The sequence below is a fragment of the Dryobates pubescens genome, chromosome 30 (genome assembly GCF_014839835.1).
Source record: "Dryobates pubescens isolate bDryPub1 chromosome 30, bDryPub1.pri, whole genome shotgun sequence".
Taxonomy (NCBI): domain Eukaryota; kingdom Metazoa; phylum Chordata; class Aves; order Piciformes; family Picidae; genus Dryobates; species Dryobates pubescens.
In genome coordinates this window covers 10,582,940-10,598,865 of record NC_071641.1, presented here as the reverse complement: position 1 = coordinate 10,598,865, position 15,926 = coordinate 10,582,940, and the positions used below count along the sequence as shown (strand labels likewise).

Sequence of the window (15,926 nt, the reverse complement as noted above, 5' to 3'; positions counted from 1 at the left end):
GAACTTGTTCCTAACATCCAATCTGAATCTGCTCTGCTCTAGTTTGAAGCTGTTTTCCCTCATCCTACCACTGCAGGCCTTTGTAAGTAGTCTGTCTCCATCCTTCTCGTAGCCACCTTCAGGTACTGGAAGGCTGCTATTAGGTCTCCCTGGAGCCTTCTCTTCTCCAGGCTGAAGACCCCCAGCGCCCTCAGCTTGTCCTTGTAGCAGAGGTGCTCCAAGCCCCTGATCATTTTCATGGCCTCTTCTGGACCCTCCCCATCAGGTCCATCTCCTTCCTGTATTGAGGGCTCCAGCACACAGCACTGCAAGTGAGGTCTCCCCAGAGCAGAGCAAAGTGGCAGAATCACCTTGTGGAGGGTTGAGAGAGGGCCTAGCTCTCCCTTCCCCACAGAGTAAGAAACCACAGCTAAACTCAGTCAGAGAAAGCAGACTATATTTACAAGCATATATAGGAAGCAGATTATATGTAACACAATATATACAGGTATTTTACAATATAAACAGAAATATACAGCAAAGAAACACAATCAGAAACCAGCCCCCCAACAGAGGGGGCTTCACCCCATGCCCCCTTCACCCCCCTACCTCCCTTCTTCCCCAAAGAGGGTTAGAAAAAGAGAAAAGGATGGTTAGCAAGGCAGACAAAGGCCTAGGTACAAGGAGTTAGTATCTCTTATCTGTTATTTGGCCAGAAGCCCAGAAGCAGTCCAGCTGAAAGGGAGAGCGAAGGGAGGAAACTGAAGGGAAGTCCCAGCCACTCTGGGTCTCAAGACCTCACCTTCCCCTTAATTCACCAATGAAATTCGTTTAGGATACAAAATGTTTATAAACATTTAGCCAGAGTGCCCCTTCCTTAAAGGCACAGCCTCAAGCGGTCACACACCTCTCTGGATCTGCTGGCAGCACTGCTTGGAGGTAGCCCAGGCTGTGACTGGTTGTATTTATTTGGAGTTATTTAATTTTTTAAGATGTGTGCAGTGGTTTCTCAGAGCTTCACTGAGGAAACACCTCCTCCAGAAAATTCCTGATCTCTTCAGAGACTTGACAGTGGTGGTTTTATTTTTCTTTTAAACATTTTCAGCATACATTGACAATTGTTGCTGTGCTGAACCCAAATACAAACCCAACCCCCTTGAAATATTGTTTCTGTTAAAATATATTGTGTCACAGTGAAATGTAAGAGCTGGGTTGTATTTAATCTGTTATTAAAGCAGAGCATTGTATTGCTCAAAGGCACCCTGGAAAATCATTCTGAAAACGTTTTCTCCAGAGACTTTAGCCTCAAGTTATGCAGAGAGGTTCCTCTAACCACTGCCCAGGCAGCTAAGAGGCCCAGTGGCATCCTGGCCTGCATCAGGAACAGTGTGGCCAGCAGGAGCAGGGAGGTCATTCTGCCCCTGTACACTGCACTGGTTAGGCCGCACCTCGAGTACTGTGTCCAGTTCTGGGCCCCTCAGTTTAGGAAGGAGGTTGGCTTGCTGGAACGAGTCCAGAGAAGAGCAACAAAGTTGGTGAGGGGTTTGGAACATAAGCCCTGTGAGGAGAGGCTGAGGGAGCTGGGGTTGCTTAGCCTGGAGAAGAGGAGACTCAGGGGTGACCTTATTACTCTCTACAACTACCTGAAGGGAGGTTGTAGACAGACGGATGTTGGTCTCTTCTCCCAGGCAAGCAGTACCAGAACAAGAGGACACAGTCTCAGGCTGCGCCAGGGGAGGTTCAGGCTGGATGTTAGAAAAAAGTTCTATACAGAGAGAGTGATTGCACATTGGAATGGGCTGCCTGGGGAGGTGGTGGAGTCACCATCATTGGAGGTGTTCAGGAGGAGACTTGACGGGGTGCTTGGTGCCGTGGGTTAGTTGCTTGGGCGGTGTTGGATTGGTTGATGGGTTGGACACGGTGATCTTGAAGGTCTCTTCCAACCTGGTTTATTCTATGTATTCTATGTATTCTACCAGAAGCACATTATAGCATGCTTAAGTAAACCACTAATAAAAGCACACGATAGCATGCTTAAGTAGGTTGTTCTGGTGTTTTGCCACAGGAAGAATTAGAATCCTTTTCCCAGAATCTCAGAACGTTAGGGGCTGGAAGGGACCTTGAAAGTTCATCCAGTCCAACCCCCTGCCAGAGCACATCACCCAGGGCAGGTCACGCAGGAGTGCCTCCAGAAGGGGTTTCAGTGTCTCCAGAGAAGGAGACTCCACAACCTCTCTGGGCAGCCTGCTCCAGGGCTCTGACAACTCTCACAGTGAAAAAATCTTTCCTCATGTTCACAGGGGACTTTCTATGTCCCAGCTTGTGCCCATTGCCCATCAGGCATCTGAGAAGAGCTTGGCTCTGGCCTCCTGACACTTGTCTCTCACATATTTATAAACATTAATGTCACCCCTCAGGCTCCTCTCCTCCAAGCTGAAGAGCCCCCAGCTCCCTCAGCCTTTCCTCAGCAGGGAGATGCTCCACTCCCTTTAGCATTTTTATGGCTCTGTGCTGGGCTCTCTCAAGCAGTTTGTTGAGGTTGTTTTTGAACTGAGGGCCCAAGAGCTGGACATAATATTCCAGATGAGGCCTCACCATGGCAGAGTAGAGGGGCAGGAGACCCTTTCTCAACCTGCTCACCACACCCCTTTGAATCCACCCCAGAATGCTATTGGCCTTTTTGGCCAGAAGAGCACATTGTTAGCTCGTGGGCATCCTTCTGTGCACCAGGACCCCCAGGTCCCTCTCCACTGTGCTGCTCTTCAACAGGTCAGCTCCCAACCTGTACTGCTCCATGGGGTTGTTCTTTCCCAGATGCCAGACTCTACCCTTGCCCTTGCTGGATTTAATTTCATTGCTCCCTGCCCAGCTCTCAGCCTGTCCAGATCTGGCTGAATGGGCTGAGGGGCTGTCAGCCACTGCTCCTAGTTTTGTGTCATCAGCAAACTTTTCTTTTCCTGTCTTGCTCTGTGCAACTCACTTGTTGACCGTGAAGAACAGCAAAGGATTTCCCTTGTTGGAACAACTGCTTTAGAGTCATTATTTGCTTTATTGTAGCTTTGCCTTACTCTTTTGTATCCTAAATTAAATGAATTCAATCTGTGATTGAAAGTGGTGATCTATGTGCAAAGAACCAGAGGATTCTCTGCGTGCAGGTTATTTATTGTGCAGTTCTATTGGAAAAGGCCTAGAGAACTTCAGCATCCCTAGCAATTCTGGCATGCCATCCACTAGATCATCTCACCCAAAGCAGGATTTCCCTTTGAAGCATGCTTAATTTTGCCATTTTAACTTTTGCAGGCTTCCAACAGGACCTTTGATATTCCTCTGACTCTGTCTGGAGCAGTAGTCCTACGGGAGCGACTAAATTATGAGGAGAAGACTCGGTACTTTGTCATAGTTCAAGCCAATGTAAGTGTCCAGCTCTCCTAAGGGGCCATTGGTGCCACTGCTTTAGGTGCCTTTTTAGTTTGCAGATGCAGATTTTACCAAGGAAAGGAAAAGCCTCACTGAAACAGCACCGGTCTGATAATACCCATCTCATAATACCCATCTCCTGGAGATTCACAGAATATCAGGTTGGAAGGGACCTCAAGGATCATTGTGGTAGTGTGAAGGTCCCTTTCTTAAAGGCACAGCCTAAAACTGTCACAATCACCTAGTCCAACATCTCAGGGTAAGAATAGAGTTTAAATGAGATGACCAGTTTGAGGCTCCCCAGTTCAGGAGGGTCAGGGAGAGAGTCTAACGGAGGGTTATGAGGATGATGAAGGGCCTGGAGCACTGCCTTATGAGCAGCTGAGAGACCTGGGGCTGGGTAGCCTGGAGAAGAGAAGGCTGAAAGGAGATCCCATTAATGTTTATAAATATCTGGGGGCTGGGTGTGGGTGTCAAGAGGGAGGGCACAGGCTCTGCTCAGTTGTGCCCTGTGATAGGACAAGGAGCAATGGATAGAAACTCCAGCACAGGAGGTTCCACCTCACCATGAGGAGGAACTTCTTTACTGTAGGGGTCACAGAGCAGTGGAACAGGCTGCCCAAACAGGTTGTGGAATCTCCTCCTCTGGAGATTTTCAAGGCCCATCTGGATGTGTTCCTGTGTGACCTGCACTAGATTCTATGGTTATATGGTCCTGGTCTGGCAGGTCTCAATGATCTCCAGAGGTCTCTTCCAATGACCAACATCCTATGATGGCCCAGCACCCTCTCAAGCTGGGCCTTGAAACTGTCTAATGTTGGGGAATCCACCACCTCCCTTGGGAGTTTATTCCAATGTTTAATGGTTCAAATGGTGAAGAAACATTTTGTGGCATCTAGTCTGAATCTCCCCAGTAGCAACTTGTCTCCATCACGATGGACTCTTTGTACAAAGGGAGTCTCCCTCTTCATGACAGTGACCTTTATGTACTTGTACATGGTTATGAGGTTTCCCCTAAGCCTTCTCTTCTCAAGGCTGAACAAACCCAGTTCTCTCAGCCTTCCTTCATATGCCAGGTCTGCCAGTCCTCAGTCTTGTAGCCATTCTCTGGACTCTTTCAGGCCTGTCCTCATCCTTCTTGTACAACAGGGACCAAAGCTGTGCACAATGCTCAAGGTGCAGCCTGACCAGTGCTGAGTAGAGTGGGAGAATCACAGAATCAATAAGGTTGGAAAACATCTCAGAGATCATTAAGTCCAACCTGTCACCCAACACCTCATGACTAACTGAACCGTGGCTTCAAGTGCCACGTCCAGTTTCCTCTTGAACACCTCTAGGGTCAGGGACTCCACCACCTCCCTGGGCAGCACATCCCAATGGCCAGTTACTCTTTCTGGGAAGAACTTTCTCCTCACCTCCAGCCTAAACTTCCCCTGGCACAGCTTGAGACTGTGTCCTCTTGTTATGGTTCTGCTTGCCTGGGAGAAGGGACCAACCCCCACCTGGATACAGTCTCCCTTCAGGGAGTTGTAGAGAGCAAGAAGGTCTCCCCTGAGCCTCCTCTTCTCCAGGCTAAGCAACCCCAGCTCCCTCAGCCTCTCCTCACAGGGCTGTGCTCCAGACCCCTCCCCAGCCTTCTTGCCCTTCTCTGGGTACATTCAAGTGTCTCCATGTCCTTCTTAAATTGAGGAGTCCAGAACTGGACACAGGACTCAAGGTGTGGCCTAACCAGTGCTGAGCACAGGGCAGAATGACTTCTCTGCTCCTGCTAGCCACACTATTGCTGATGCAGGCCAGGATGCCATTGGCCTTCTTGGCCACCTGGGCACACTGCAGACTCATATTCAGCCTACTGTCAATCAGCACCCCCAGGTCCCTCTCTGCCTGGCTGCTCTCCAGCCACTCTGACCCCAGCCTGTAGCTCTGCCTGGGGTTGCTGTGGCCAATGTGCAGAACCTGGCACTTGGATGTGTTCAATCTCCTGCCCTTGGCCTCTGCCCATCTGCCCAGCCTGTCCAGGTCCCTCTGCAGAGCCTCTCTACCCTCTAGCAGCTCAACTCCTGCCCCCAGCTTGGTGTCATCTGCAAATTTACTAATGGTGGACTCAATCCCCTTGTCCAGATCATCAATAAAGATGTTGAACAGGATGGGGCCCAGCACTGATCCCTGGGGCACACCACTAGTGCCTGGCTGCCAGCTGGCTGTGGCACCATTCACCACCACTCTCTGGGCTCAGCCTCCAGCCAGTTCCTAACCCAGCTCAGAGAGCTGCTGTCCAAGCCATGGGCTGACAGCTTGGCCAGGAGTTTGCTGTAGGGGACAGTGTCAAAGGTCAAAGAATGCCATCTTTGTCCCTGCTTGTGATACCCTGATTAATGCAACTCAGCATCTTGTTGGCTTTCTTTGCCACTGCAGCACGCTGTTCACTCATGTTGAGCCTTTTGTCCACCAAGACCCCCCAGCCCCTCTCCACAGTGCTGCTTTCAATCTGAGAGTGCCTCCCAGTCTGAGCTGCTTTGCTGTGTTATGTGTTCCCAGCTGCAAGATCCTGAAACATCTTATTTGAGATTTATCTGCGTCATTGACAGCTCAGACATATTATGGCTGGTTAAAACCCCCCTTGCTCAGTGCTTGTATAAAGACAACTTTTACCTTTTTGGCATGAGGGACAAGCAGCAAATTTGCAGTACATCCCATGCAGAAAAGTGCATTCTGGTGTGACTAAGTGCTCGTTCTCTAACAAATCTGGTGATGCTAATTTGATCTCAGATGAGTTTAATGGAGGCAATTTAGCTGTATCCTTCAGGCTTGAAATGCATTTTTCTGTGGAGGTGATTTTTCTTTCAAGTCCTACTGGAAGTGTATGCAGAGGTCTTTACAGAATGGATAATGCACACTGAGAAGAAAAGGGATGTTTAAAGTATCTGATAGATCTGTCATCACAGGAGAATTTTGGTGCCCTTCAGGGCTCTGAAAGGGTTTTTTTCTTTTTTCTTCTTTTTTTTTGTCCTTCTGACAATAGCCAAAATGAAAACTTTTTCTCTGTTGTTTACCTCTGTTGTGATTCTGCTTCATTTGGGGGAAAATGAGAGTGCTCTGAAGCAACTTTGGATAGCTCACTCCTCAATTCACACATTTATATTGCTGATAATCTGCAATTCTCTATCAAAAGGTGACATTTTACAACCCACTTTCTGATTTTGTGGCATGTTCAGCATTCCCCCAGCAGAAAGAGGCTCTTTGCGCTGGGATATAGCTAATGATGCTTCCTGGCTGTTAGAACAAGTTGTTTTGCTTGGAGAATGTCACTGGCTGCTCTCCTGAACAGCAATCTGGGAAGGTTCAGAGCTGCTCCAGTTCTGGGCTCCTCAGTTTAAGAAAGACGTTGAGCTGCTGGGATATGTCCAGAGAAGGGCAACAAAGCTGGGGAGGGGTCTGGAGCAGAAGGCTGGGGAGGGGTCTGGAGCACAGCCCTGTGAGGAGAGGCTGAGGGAGCTGGGGTTGCTTAGCCTGGAGAGGAGGAGACTCAGGGGAGACCTTCTTGCTCTCTACAACTCCCTGAAGGGAGGTTGTAGCCAGGAGGGGATTGGTCTCTTCCCCCAGGCAACCAGAGACAGAACAAGGGGCCACAGTCTCAAGCTGTGCCAGGGGAGGTTTAGGCTGGATGTTAGGAAGAAATTCTTCACAGAGAGGTTGGCCATTGGAATGTGCTGCCCAGGAAAGTGGTGGAGCCACCATCACTGGAGTGTTTAAAATAAGACTGGATGGGGAACTTAGTGCTATGGTTTAGTTGATTAGATGGTGTTGGGTGATAAGTTGGACCTGATGATCTCCAAGTTCTTTTCCAACCTGGTTAATTCTGTATCTGTATCTGGTTTGTCTTGTGGTTTTAGCAATAGCTTTTTCCACAGATCACTATGTATTCACAGTTCTTCTCCTTTAATGTCTGAACTGTGCTCTGGACCCTTCACCAGCTTGGTTGCCCTTCTGTGGACATACTCCAGCACCTGAATGTTCCTGGAGTCACAGGCCCAAAACTGAACCCAGTATTCAAGGAGCGGCCTCACGAGTGACGAGCGCAGGAAGAAAACCACTGCCCTGGTCCTGCTGGCCACACTATTGCTGATCCAGGCCAGGATGCTGTTGGCCTTGTCAGCCACCTGAGCACATGCTGGCTGATATTTTATTGTCTGTTGACCATGATACATTGAAAAGAACCTTTCCTACAGCACAGAGGCTTTTCTGGGAAGCCATGTTGTAGCTGTTTCATTGTGGACAGAAGTGTTCTTTGGCCTTTTAAAACACAATCAGGGTCACTCCCCCTGCAGACACCTCAGCTTTCCACGTGGAGTACACTTTGGAGATCTTAGAGCAATCTCCTCACTGTCTTCTCATTGAATATTGCAGTCCAGGGCCTCTCCACTGGCAGCTAGGGAAAGCAGCAGTTAGTGCTCAGGCTTTACCAAATGCAATTCATTCACTTCACAGGACCGAGCCCAAAATCTGCACGAGCGAAGGACAAGCACAACCACCCTGACAGTGGATGTGCTTGATGGGGACGACCTGGGACCCATGTTTCTTCCCTGTGTCTTGGTGAACAACACTCGTGACTGCAGGCCTCTCACCTACCAAGCCAGCTTGCCAGAACTGACTGATCCTGTAAGTCCTCTGGGGGGTTTTGTGGGGTTTTTTGCAAGTTCTCTGTTTGTCTTGCAAGCTAAAGCCATCTTCTTCTGAGGGCACAGTTGAGAACTGTCACCACCCAGGTCACAGCTGCTTTATGGCATGGTTTGCGTGCTGAACAAAAGAAACCCAGGGTAAGGTGTGTGTGGGAAGAGATGGTGAAATCCTCTTGGGTGCAAACTGCTTGTTCACTGCAAGGGCTGCAACGTGGTGAATTGTTGGAATTGCTTTCCCAATTCATCTGTTTTGCTCTCCAAATATCCTAAAGAATCACCTTGGAGAAGTACCTTGGCATGTTATTGCATTCAAGATTGTTATAGGCTTCAAGAGAAAGAGTTTTGGGAGAGGTGTCTAGTACCTGAAAAGACTGTGTGTAGCTATTATAGGCTTTGATCAAGAGGCACTAAGGAGCCATGTGTGTTTACCCCATGCAGAAGCTTGTACTCATTATGTCAGTTAATGCCTCAGGTAGGATGGGGATAAAGGTCAGCATAAGGCTGGTTTCACACTAGAACATTCTCAGTGAATGGCAAAAGAAGAAAGTTAGAGTTTCGTCATTCCTTGATGCAAGGCGGTGCCTGTTTCTCTTCCCTGCAGAAGAGCTGCTGCTTGGTGTACTCATAGAGTCATAGAATGGCTTGGGTTGGAAGGGACCTTAAAGATCATCTAGTTGCAACTCCCTTCCCCCATGGGCCTCATCCAACCTGTCCTTGGACATCTCCAGCAAGCAGGACATCCACAATCTCCCTGGCCAACCTGTGCCAGTGTCTCGCCACCCTCACTGGAAAGAATTTCTTCCTAATCTCCAGGCTAAATTTCCCCAGCTCAAAGCCATTCCCTCTTGTTCTGTCACTACAAGCCCTCTCTGGTGGCTGAGACAGAGACATGAATTTCTTAACTGATATTGATATATGACCTTTGATTAATACATTTAAGGATATATAAAGAAAGAAACAATTGAATCACAAGGTATTACCCCACTCGATCAACACTGACATTAAGATGACATTAAGGTGACCTTAAGATAACATGAAGTATTGACAACAAGATCATGACTCCCTTGTTCATTGCAGGCCACACTCTGTCCTGCTTCCTCTGACCAGAACTTACTTGTCTTGCTGTCCTGTGCCTCTTAGTCTTTTCCCTCACCACACATTGTGGTATCTCGTTTGGTCTGGTCTTGGGACCTGCTGCAAATATGCTTGGGCTGGGTCACCAAGTACTGCTGCCATCCTGCTGGGCTGATTCAGATGATGCTCTTACAGCATCACACACCTCCAAAGGTAGCAATTTCTCTACTGGGAAATCTCTTCCTAACAACTGCAGTCTGATTTGTCAGGTGTAGAAAGGCTGCAGCCTTGGCATTCAGCTTGTAATAGCAGCAAAAGAAATTCTTTGCAGTGAGGGTGGAGAGACACTGGAACAGGTTGCCCAGGGAGGTGGTGGATACCTCTTCCCTGAAGGTGTTCAAGGCCAGGTTGGATGAGGACTGGTCTAGTGGAGGGTGTCCTTATCCATGACAGAGGGGTTTGGGCTAGATTATCTTTGAGGTCCCTTCCACCCCAAATCATTCTGTCATCTTATGAAGTTGATTGGAAAAGGAAGAGGGAGAGGTGTTCCATATTTGACCTTGTTATGTTTCATTTATGCATTTCTTTTCTCCACTGCTGCACCTTGATATTGGTTAACCCTTTGTAACTGTGTTGCCTCTTCTGGAATTGTGCAGAAGTGCTTTTACTTCTAAATGTGAGAGGGATTTGATTTGGGCTCGGTGTCACATTAAGGACACTGGGCAGCCACAGTTACTCTCCAGCTAAGCAGGCAACCTTGTTGTTAAAACAGTGGTGCTTGGTCAGTGCCTTGCTTTTTATCTGTTCTTCCTGCTACAGCTCTCTCAGATGAAAGGAATCCAGCTCTGCCCTTGGCCAGGCATGTAGGCTGTGCTGGAAAACAAAGTGGTGTCTGCCAAGAAGGGTGTCTGGGCTAGGAAAAATCTGACTAGTGATTTAGGTGCTAAATTGTTAACTGTATTGATTCGACTTCAGATGCTACCATCTGTCCAGGTGTCAGCTCTTTTATTTGCTTTTAGGCATTTTTGTGTCAAAGCACACCTTGAGAAATCTGATGTATGAAAGGAGAACCCAGTTCTGTTGATAAAGCACAGGCTATTTGCTCTTTATCTGCTTGTAGCACCATGACAGTTGTGATAAACTGTAAGTGGAAGGAGGATGTGTGATCTCAAAGTTTTACCTTGGTTCCTCAAACATTTGACTTCTAAATGATCATTCCTTCAGAAGATATGGATGGTACCTAAAAAGATTCAGCGTGTGGACATATGTATTACATTTGTCCTGCAAGCAGTGGTGTGATATAGTGATACAGAAGCTTGAGCTGCCTGGGCTGGGCCGGGGCTGGCAGTGGGTTCATGCAATGCTCTGACCTGGCAAAGCAGTCTGGACAGAGGTCCTCATTCAGGAATGGGTTGGAGGTTTCTGCAGCACGTGAAACACCAAGGTTGGAAGAGACCTCAAAGATCATCAAGTCCAACCTGTCACCACAGACCTCATGACTGAACCGTGGCACCAAGTGCCACATCCAATCCCCTCTTGAACACCTCCAGGGATGGTGACTCCACCACCTCCCTGGGCAGCACATTCCAATGGTGAATGACTGTCTCTGTGAAGAACTTTCTCCTCACCTCCAGCCTAAATTTCCCCTGGTGCAGCTTGAGACTGTGTCCTCTTGTTCTGATGCTGGTTGCCTGGGAGAAGAGACCAACCCCCACCTGGCTACAACCTCCCTTCAGGTAGTTGTATACAGCAAGAAGGTCTCCCCTGAGCCTCCTCTTCTGCAGGCTAAGCAACCCCAGCTCCCTCAGCCTTTCCTGGTAGGGCTTGTGCTTGAGGCCTCTCTCCCAGCCTCATTGCCCTTCTCCTGAGTACATAAACATAGAATCATAGAATGATCTGAGTTGGAAGGGACCTTGAAGATAACCTGGTTCTAACCACCCTGCCATGGGCAGGGACCAGGTTGCTGAAGGCCTTGTCCAGCCTGGCATTTAACACCTCCAGGGAAGGGGCCTCCACAGTCTTCCTATGCAACCTGTTCCAGTGTCTCACCACCCTCACTGAAAATATTTTTTTCCTAATCTCCAGTCTTAAGTCTCCCCTCTTCCAGCTCCAAGCCATTCCCTCTCACCCTCTCACCACAAGCCCTTGTCAAAAATCTCTCCCCAGCTGTACCAGTGCTGTAAGACTCCATGTCAGATTATAGAGAACCAACCCAATCCTCAGCATGATTTATCTGAAGTTACTTGCACCAGTTTTATTCTTTTAAAGATCCCAATTTACTGCTCTGTGGTGGTTGAACATCCAGTGTGTACAGTACTACTCTGTGGAGGTTGAACCTCCAGTATGTACAGCAAATAGAACAAAATGTTGTATGCTGGGAACTTCTGATGGTAGCCACTACCTAGGCTAACAGACTATTTTAAGTGCCATCATCTGTTCTTCAATTTGCTTTTTAATTTGTCAGTGAACAGGAGAAGGAATATTAGTGACTACAGAACAAAGCTGAAGTATGAATGATTCAGAAGCAATAGGTGGAAAGAAGGCCAGCTTTACAGGGCAAGATGTCTACTTAGCCAACCCCTCAAGTGAAGCATTTAACGTAACTAGTGAGAATAATGTTCTTCAGCCTTGCACAATTACTTGGTATCTAGCCATGAATTCACTGAGGTAAAAATCATATCTCCTTAGATGCTCTTAAGCAGTTGGATCAAATGCATCCTCAATAGGTTTGCAAACCTCACCAAGTTGGGTGTGAGTGTTGACCTGCCTGAGGGTAGAGAGGCCCTACAGAGGGATGTGGACAGGCTGGATTGATGGATGAGGTTCAACATGGCCCAGTGCTTGGTTTAGGTTCGAAGAAACTTCAAAGATTGTCTACTTCCAACCCCTCTGCCATGGCTAGGGACACCTTCCACTAGACCTGATTGCTCAAGGCCCCATTCTGCCTGGCTTTGAACACTTTAAAGCTTGGAGCCTCCACAAGTCTGGACAAAGTGTTCCAGTGCCTCACCACTCTCATAGGAATGTCTAAACTAAATCCAGCTTCTTCCAGGTTGAAGCCATTACCCCTTCATCCTGTCTCTCCATGCCTTTGTAAAAAGTCCTGCTCCAGCTCATCTGGAGCCACCTTCAAATACCTGATGGCTGCAATAATGTCTTTGTGGAGCCTTCTCTTCTCCATGCTGAACAACCCCAACTCTCTCAGCCTGGCCTTGCATCAGAGGGCTCCTAGGCCTTGGATCATCTTTATGTCTCTCCTGTGGACCCACTCAAACAGTTCCATGTAATTTTTTTTTTACTGGGGACTCCAGAGCTGGGCTCAGTTGTGCAGGTGGGGTCTCAGCAGACCTTGAATGTCTCTTGAACATCTCCAGGGATGGTGATTGCACCACCTCCCTGGTCAGCCTCTTCCAATCCCTGGCCACTCTTGCAGCAAAGAAATTTTTCCTATTGTCCAACTTAAATGTCCCCTGGCACAATTTCAAGCCACTTCCTCTTGTTCTATCACCTGATACTAGAGAAAAGAGACCGACCCCTGCCTCAGACCAGCCTCCTTTCAGGGAGTTGTATTGAGCCTTCTACTCTTCTCCAGAATAAACAACCCAAGTTCTCTCAGCTGCTCCTCACTGGACCCTTCACCAACTTCATTGCCCTTCTCTGGGCACGCTCCAGCACCTCAATGGCAAAACAGAATGGTCAGTATTAGCACAGCTAGTTACCACAGGACACTTCATGCTAGCATTTTAAAGCCTTCCCAGGTAGGAAGCTGTAACTGTGCTCAGAGGCCTTCAACACACATCACACTTGCAGCTTAGCTGACAGATTTACTGATCAAGACAGCAGGACTCTCATCTCTATGCAAACAGGGGTGAGAAGTTGTTTGCTGGGTTGAAAACATCAGTAAGGCAACACATTACCCTGTGCTGACATCCAGGACCTCTTTAAAGGAGCCCTGCAACATCAAACCCATGGAGTTTCTGCTGAATTGACGACTCATTACTGTTGCACTGGTCTGCTTGTGCTTTCTGCAGGAAGAGGTTAGAGTACAAGCTGCAACTCAGAGAGCAGCTGAGTGCTGTGCAGAAAGGCTTGCAGTGCTGCCAACACACAGCCCTAAACCAGCAGGAAGGATCACAAAGCCGTTTCTTGCTGCTGCTTGAGATGCTTTGCAGTGCAGCGAGGGCTGTGACAAAACACTAATGAGCACAAATCCATCATCGAGCGATGCACGACAGTGAAACGCACAAAACACTCCAACCACAAGTGAAGCCAATCCAAAAAGTGAGACACATCCTGGAAGAGTACATTCAGCTGGAGATATTTCCCCAAACCTTCTCTTTAGTCAGAGGGTGTCACCTCAAATTTCCTGTGTGCAGGCTCTTGCCGTTTTGAAATTCAGCAAGGGTAAGTGTAGGGTATGGCACCTAGGGAGGAGTAACCCCATCTGTCAGGACAGGCTGGGGAATGACCTGCTGAAGAGCAGCTCTGGGGAAAAAGACCTGAGACTGAGAACTGAGACCTGAAACTTTTGTGTCCAGTTCTGGGCCCCTCAATTTAAGAAAGACATTGAGACTCTTGAACGTGTCCAGAAAAGGGCAACGAGGCTGGGGAGGGGTCTGGAGCACAGCCCTGTGGCTGAGGGAGCTGGGGTTGCTTAGCCTGGAGAGGAGGAGGCTCAGGGGAGACTTTATTGCCCTCTGCAGCTACCTGAAGGGAGGTTGTAGCCAGGGGGGGTTGGTCTCTTCTCCCAGGCAACCAGCACCAGAACAAGAGGACACAGTCTCAAGCTGTGCCAGGGGAAGTTTAGGCTGGAGGTGAGGAGAAAGTTCAGAGAGAGCGTTGTTAGCTGTTGGAATGTGCTGCCCAGGGAGGTGGTGGAGTCACCATCCCTGGAGGTGTTCAAGAGGGGACTGGACAACTGGTTTAGTTGTCAAGAGGTCTGTGGTGACAGGTTGGACTTGATGATCTTTGAGGTCTCTTCCAACCTTATTGGTTCTATGATTCTATGATTTTCCCTTTCTTCTTGCATTCCTGTTGATAGCTACAAGTGCCTACAGATGTTCTTTTGATCAGTGAGCAAACAGGGAGAGGCAGACCCTCACCTCAGGAGTCTGCAAAGGCTCCTCTGCTGCTCTGGGAGGGTGAATGCACACAAAGATGTGCAAGAATGCAGAGGATCTTCCTGCCCTCCTCTTTGGCATAATACAGAACACCTAGGATCTAAAGGTAACCTAGTCCCTGGGGAGTGATCAAGGCCAGGCTGGACAAGGCCTTAAGCAACCTGGTCTTGTGGAAGGTATCCCTGCTCATGACAGAGGGAGTTGGATGATCTTTAAGGTCCCTTGCAACCCAAACTATTCAATGAAGAAACCCCCAAGCACAGATTTAAAGCACACTGTGGAGCTTGAAGAGAATAGAGTAAATCCTCTGCAGAAAATTGTTGTGAGCAAATTGTCACATGAGCTAAACAAGTTTCTGTGACAAAAATTCTGCGCCTCAAAACTTCTCCCCAGGCAAGGGCAAACCCTCTCAACTCAGTCAAAACCTGCATTGCTCAAGCCTTGAGATTTGCAGCCAGTTCACCCTAGTCAGTTCTTTGTGGCACTGTGCATACTGCCGAAGGCTCATACTCTTTGCAAAGAGAGCAGTGAAGGGGAAAAGGACCTGGGGGTCCTGGTGGATGAGAGGTTGACCATAGGCCAGCAATGTGCTCTTGTGGCCAAGGTGGCCAAGGGCATCCTGAGGTGGATTGGAAGGGCTGTGGTGAGTAGGTCCAGAGAGGTTCTCCTCCCGCTCTGCTCTGCCCTGATGAGGCCACATCTGGAATCTTGTGTCCAGTTTTGGGCCCCTCAGTTCAGGAAGGAATTCAGGGGAGGGGTCTGGGGCACAGCCCTGTGAGGAGAGGCTGAGGGAGCTGGGGTTGATTAACCTGGAGAAGAGGAGGTTCAGGGGGGACCTTATTGCTGTCCACAACTACCTGGAAGGAGGTTGTAGCCAGGTGTGGGTTGGTCTCTTCTCCCAGGCAGCCAGCACCAGAACAAGAGGACACAGTCTCAAGATGTGCCTGGGAAAGTTCAGGCTGGAGGTGAAGAGAAAGTTTTTCACAGAAAGAGAGATTGGCCCTTGGACTGTGCTGCCCAGGGAGGTGGAGTCCCCATCCCTGGAGGTGTTCAAAAAAGGATTGGACATGGCACTTGGAGCTATGCTTTGGTTGTCAGGAGGTGTTAGGTATTAGGTGATAGGTTGGACACGATGATCTCTGAGGTCTTTTCCAACCTGGTTGATTCTGTGATTCTATGCTTTGCAGTATAGCAGGTAATTTAGGGACAGCACTTGCAGTTGAACTTCCAATCATACTCTGTGTTTCTATCCAACCCTGTGTGATGGAGCACTGGAACAGGCTGCCCAGAGAGGGTCTGGAGTCTCCTTCTCTGGAGACTTTGAAAAACCCACCTGGATTCATTCCTGTTCTTTTTAACAGTGGCTTTGGCAGGGGAGGTGGACTGGATGGTCTCTGGAGGTCCTTTCCAACCTCTAATGTGCTGTGGTACTGTGGAGTTTAACGACTTTGAGAAGAATTAGAGAAACTGTCTCGCTCCTTAAGCCAAGACATCAGGTCAAACAGACATGTGTGCAGAAAGTAATACTAATGGGGTTGATCTGAAAGTGTGAAATGCATGTAACTTTTCATTTAGCTATTTTTAAGATCCTAGAATGGTAAGAGTTGGAAGGGACCCCTTGAGATCATCAAATCCACCTCCCCCTACCCCCAAAGCC

General features: G+C 48.5%; 1 protein-coding gene across 1 annotated transcript in view; it reads left to right on the top strand.

Annotated features, from left to right (window-relative positions):
- Window positions 1-15,926, top strand: part of PCDH15 (protocadherin related 15) — a 995,294-nt gene that overhangs the window by 730,632 nt on the left and 248,736 nt on the right. The window contains exons 11-12 of the mRNA XM_054174769.1: window positions 3,280-3,390; window positions 7,885-8,055. Of these exons, the coding sequence (XP_054030744.1) occupies window positions 3,280-3,390; window positions 7,885-8,055 (282 nt within the window). The remainder of the gene's footprint in view (window positions 1-3,279; window positions 3,391-7,884; window positions 8,056-15,926) is intronic.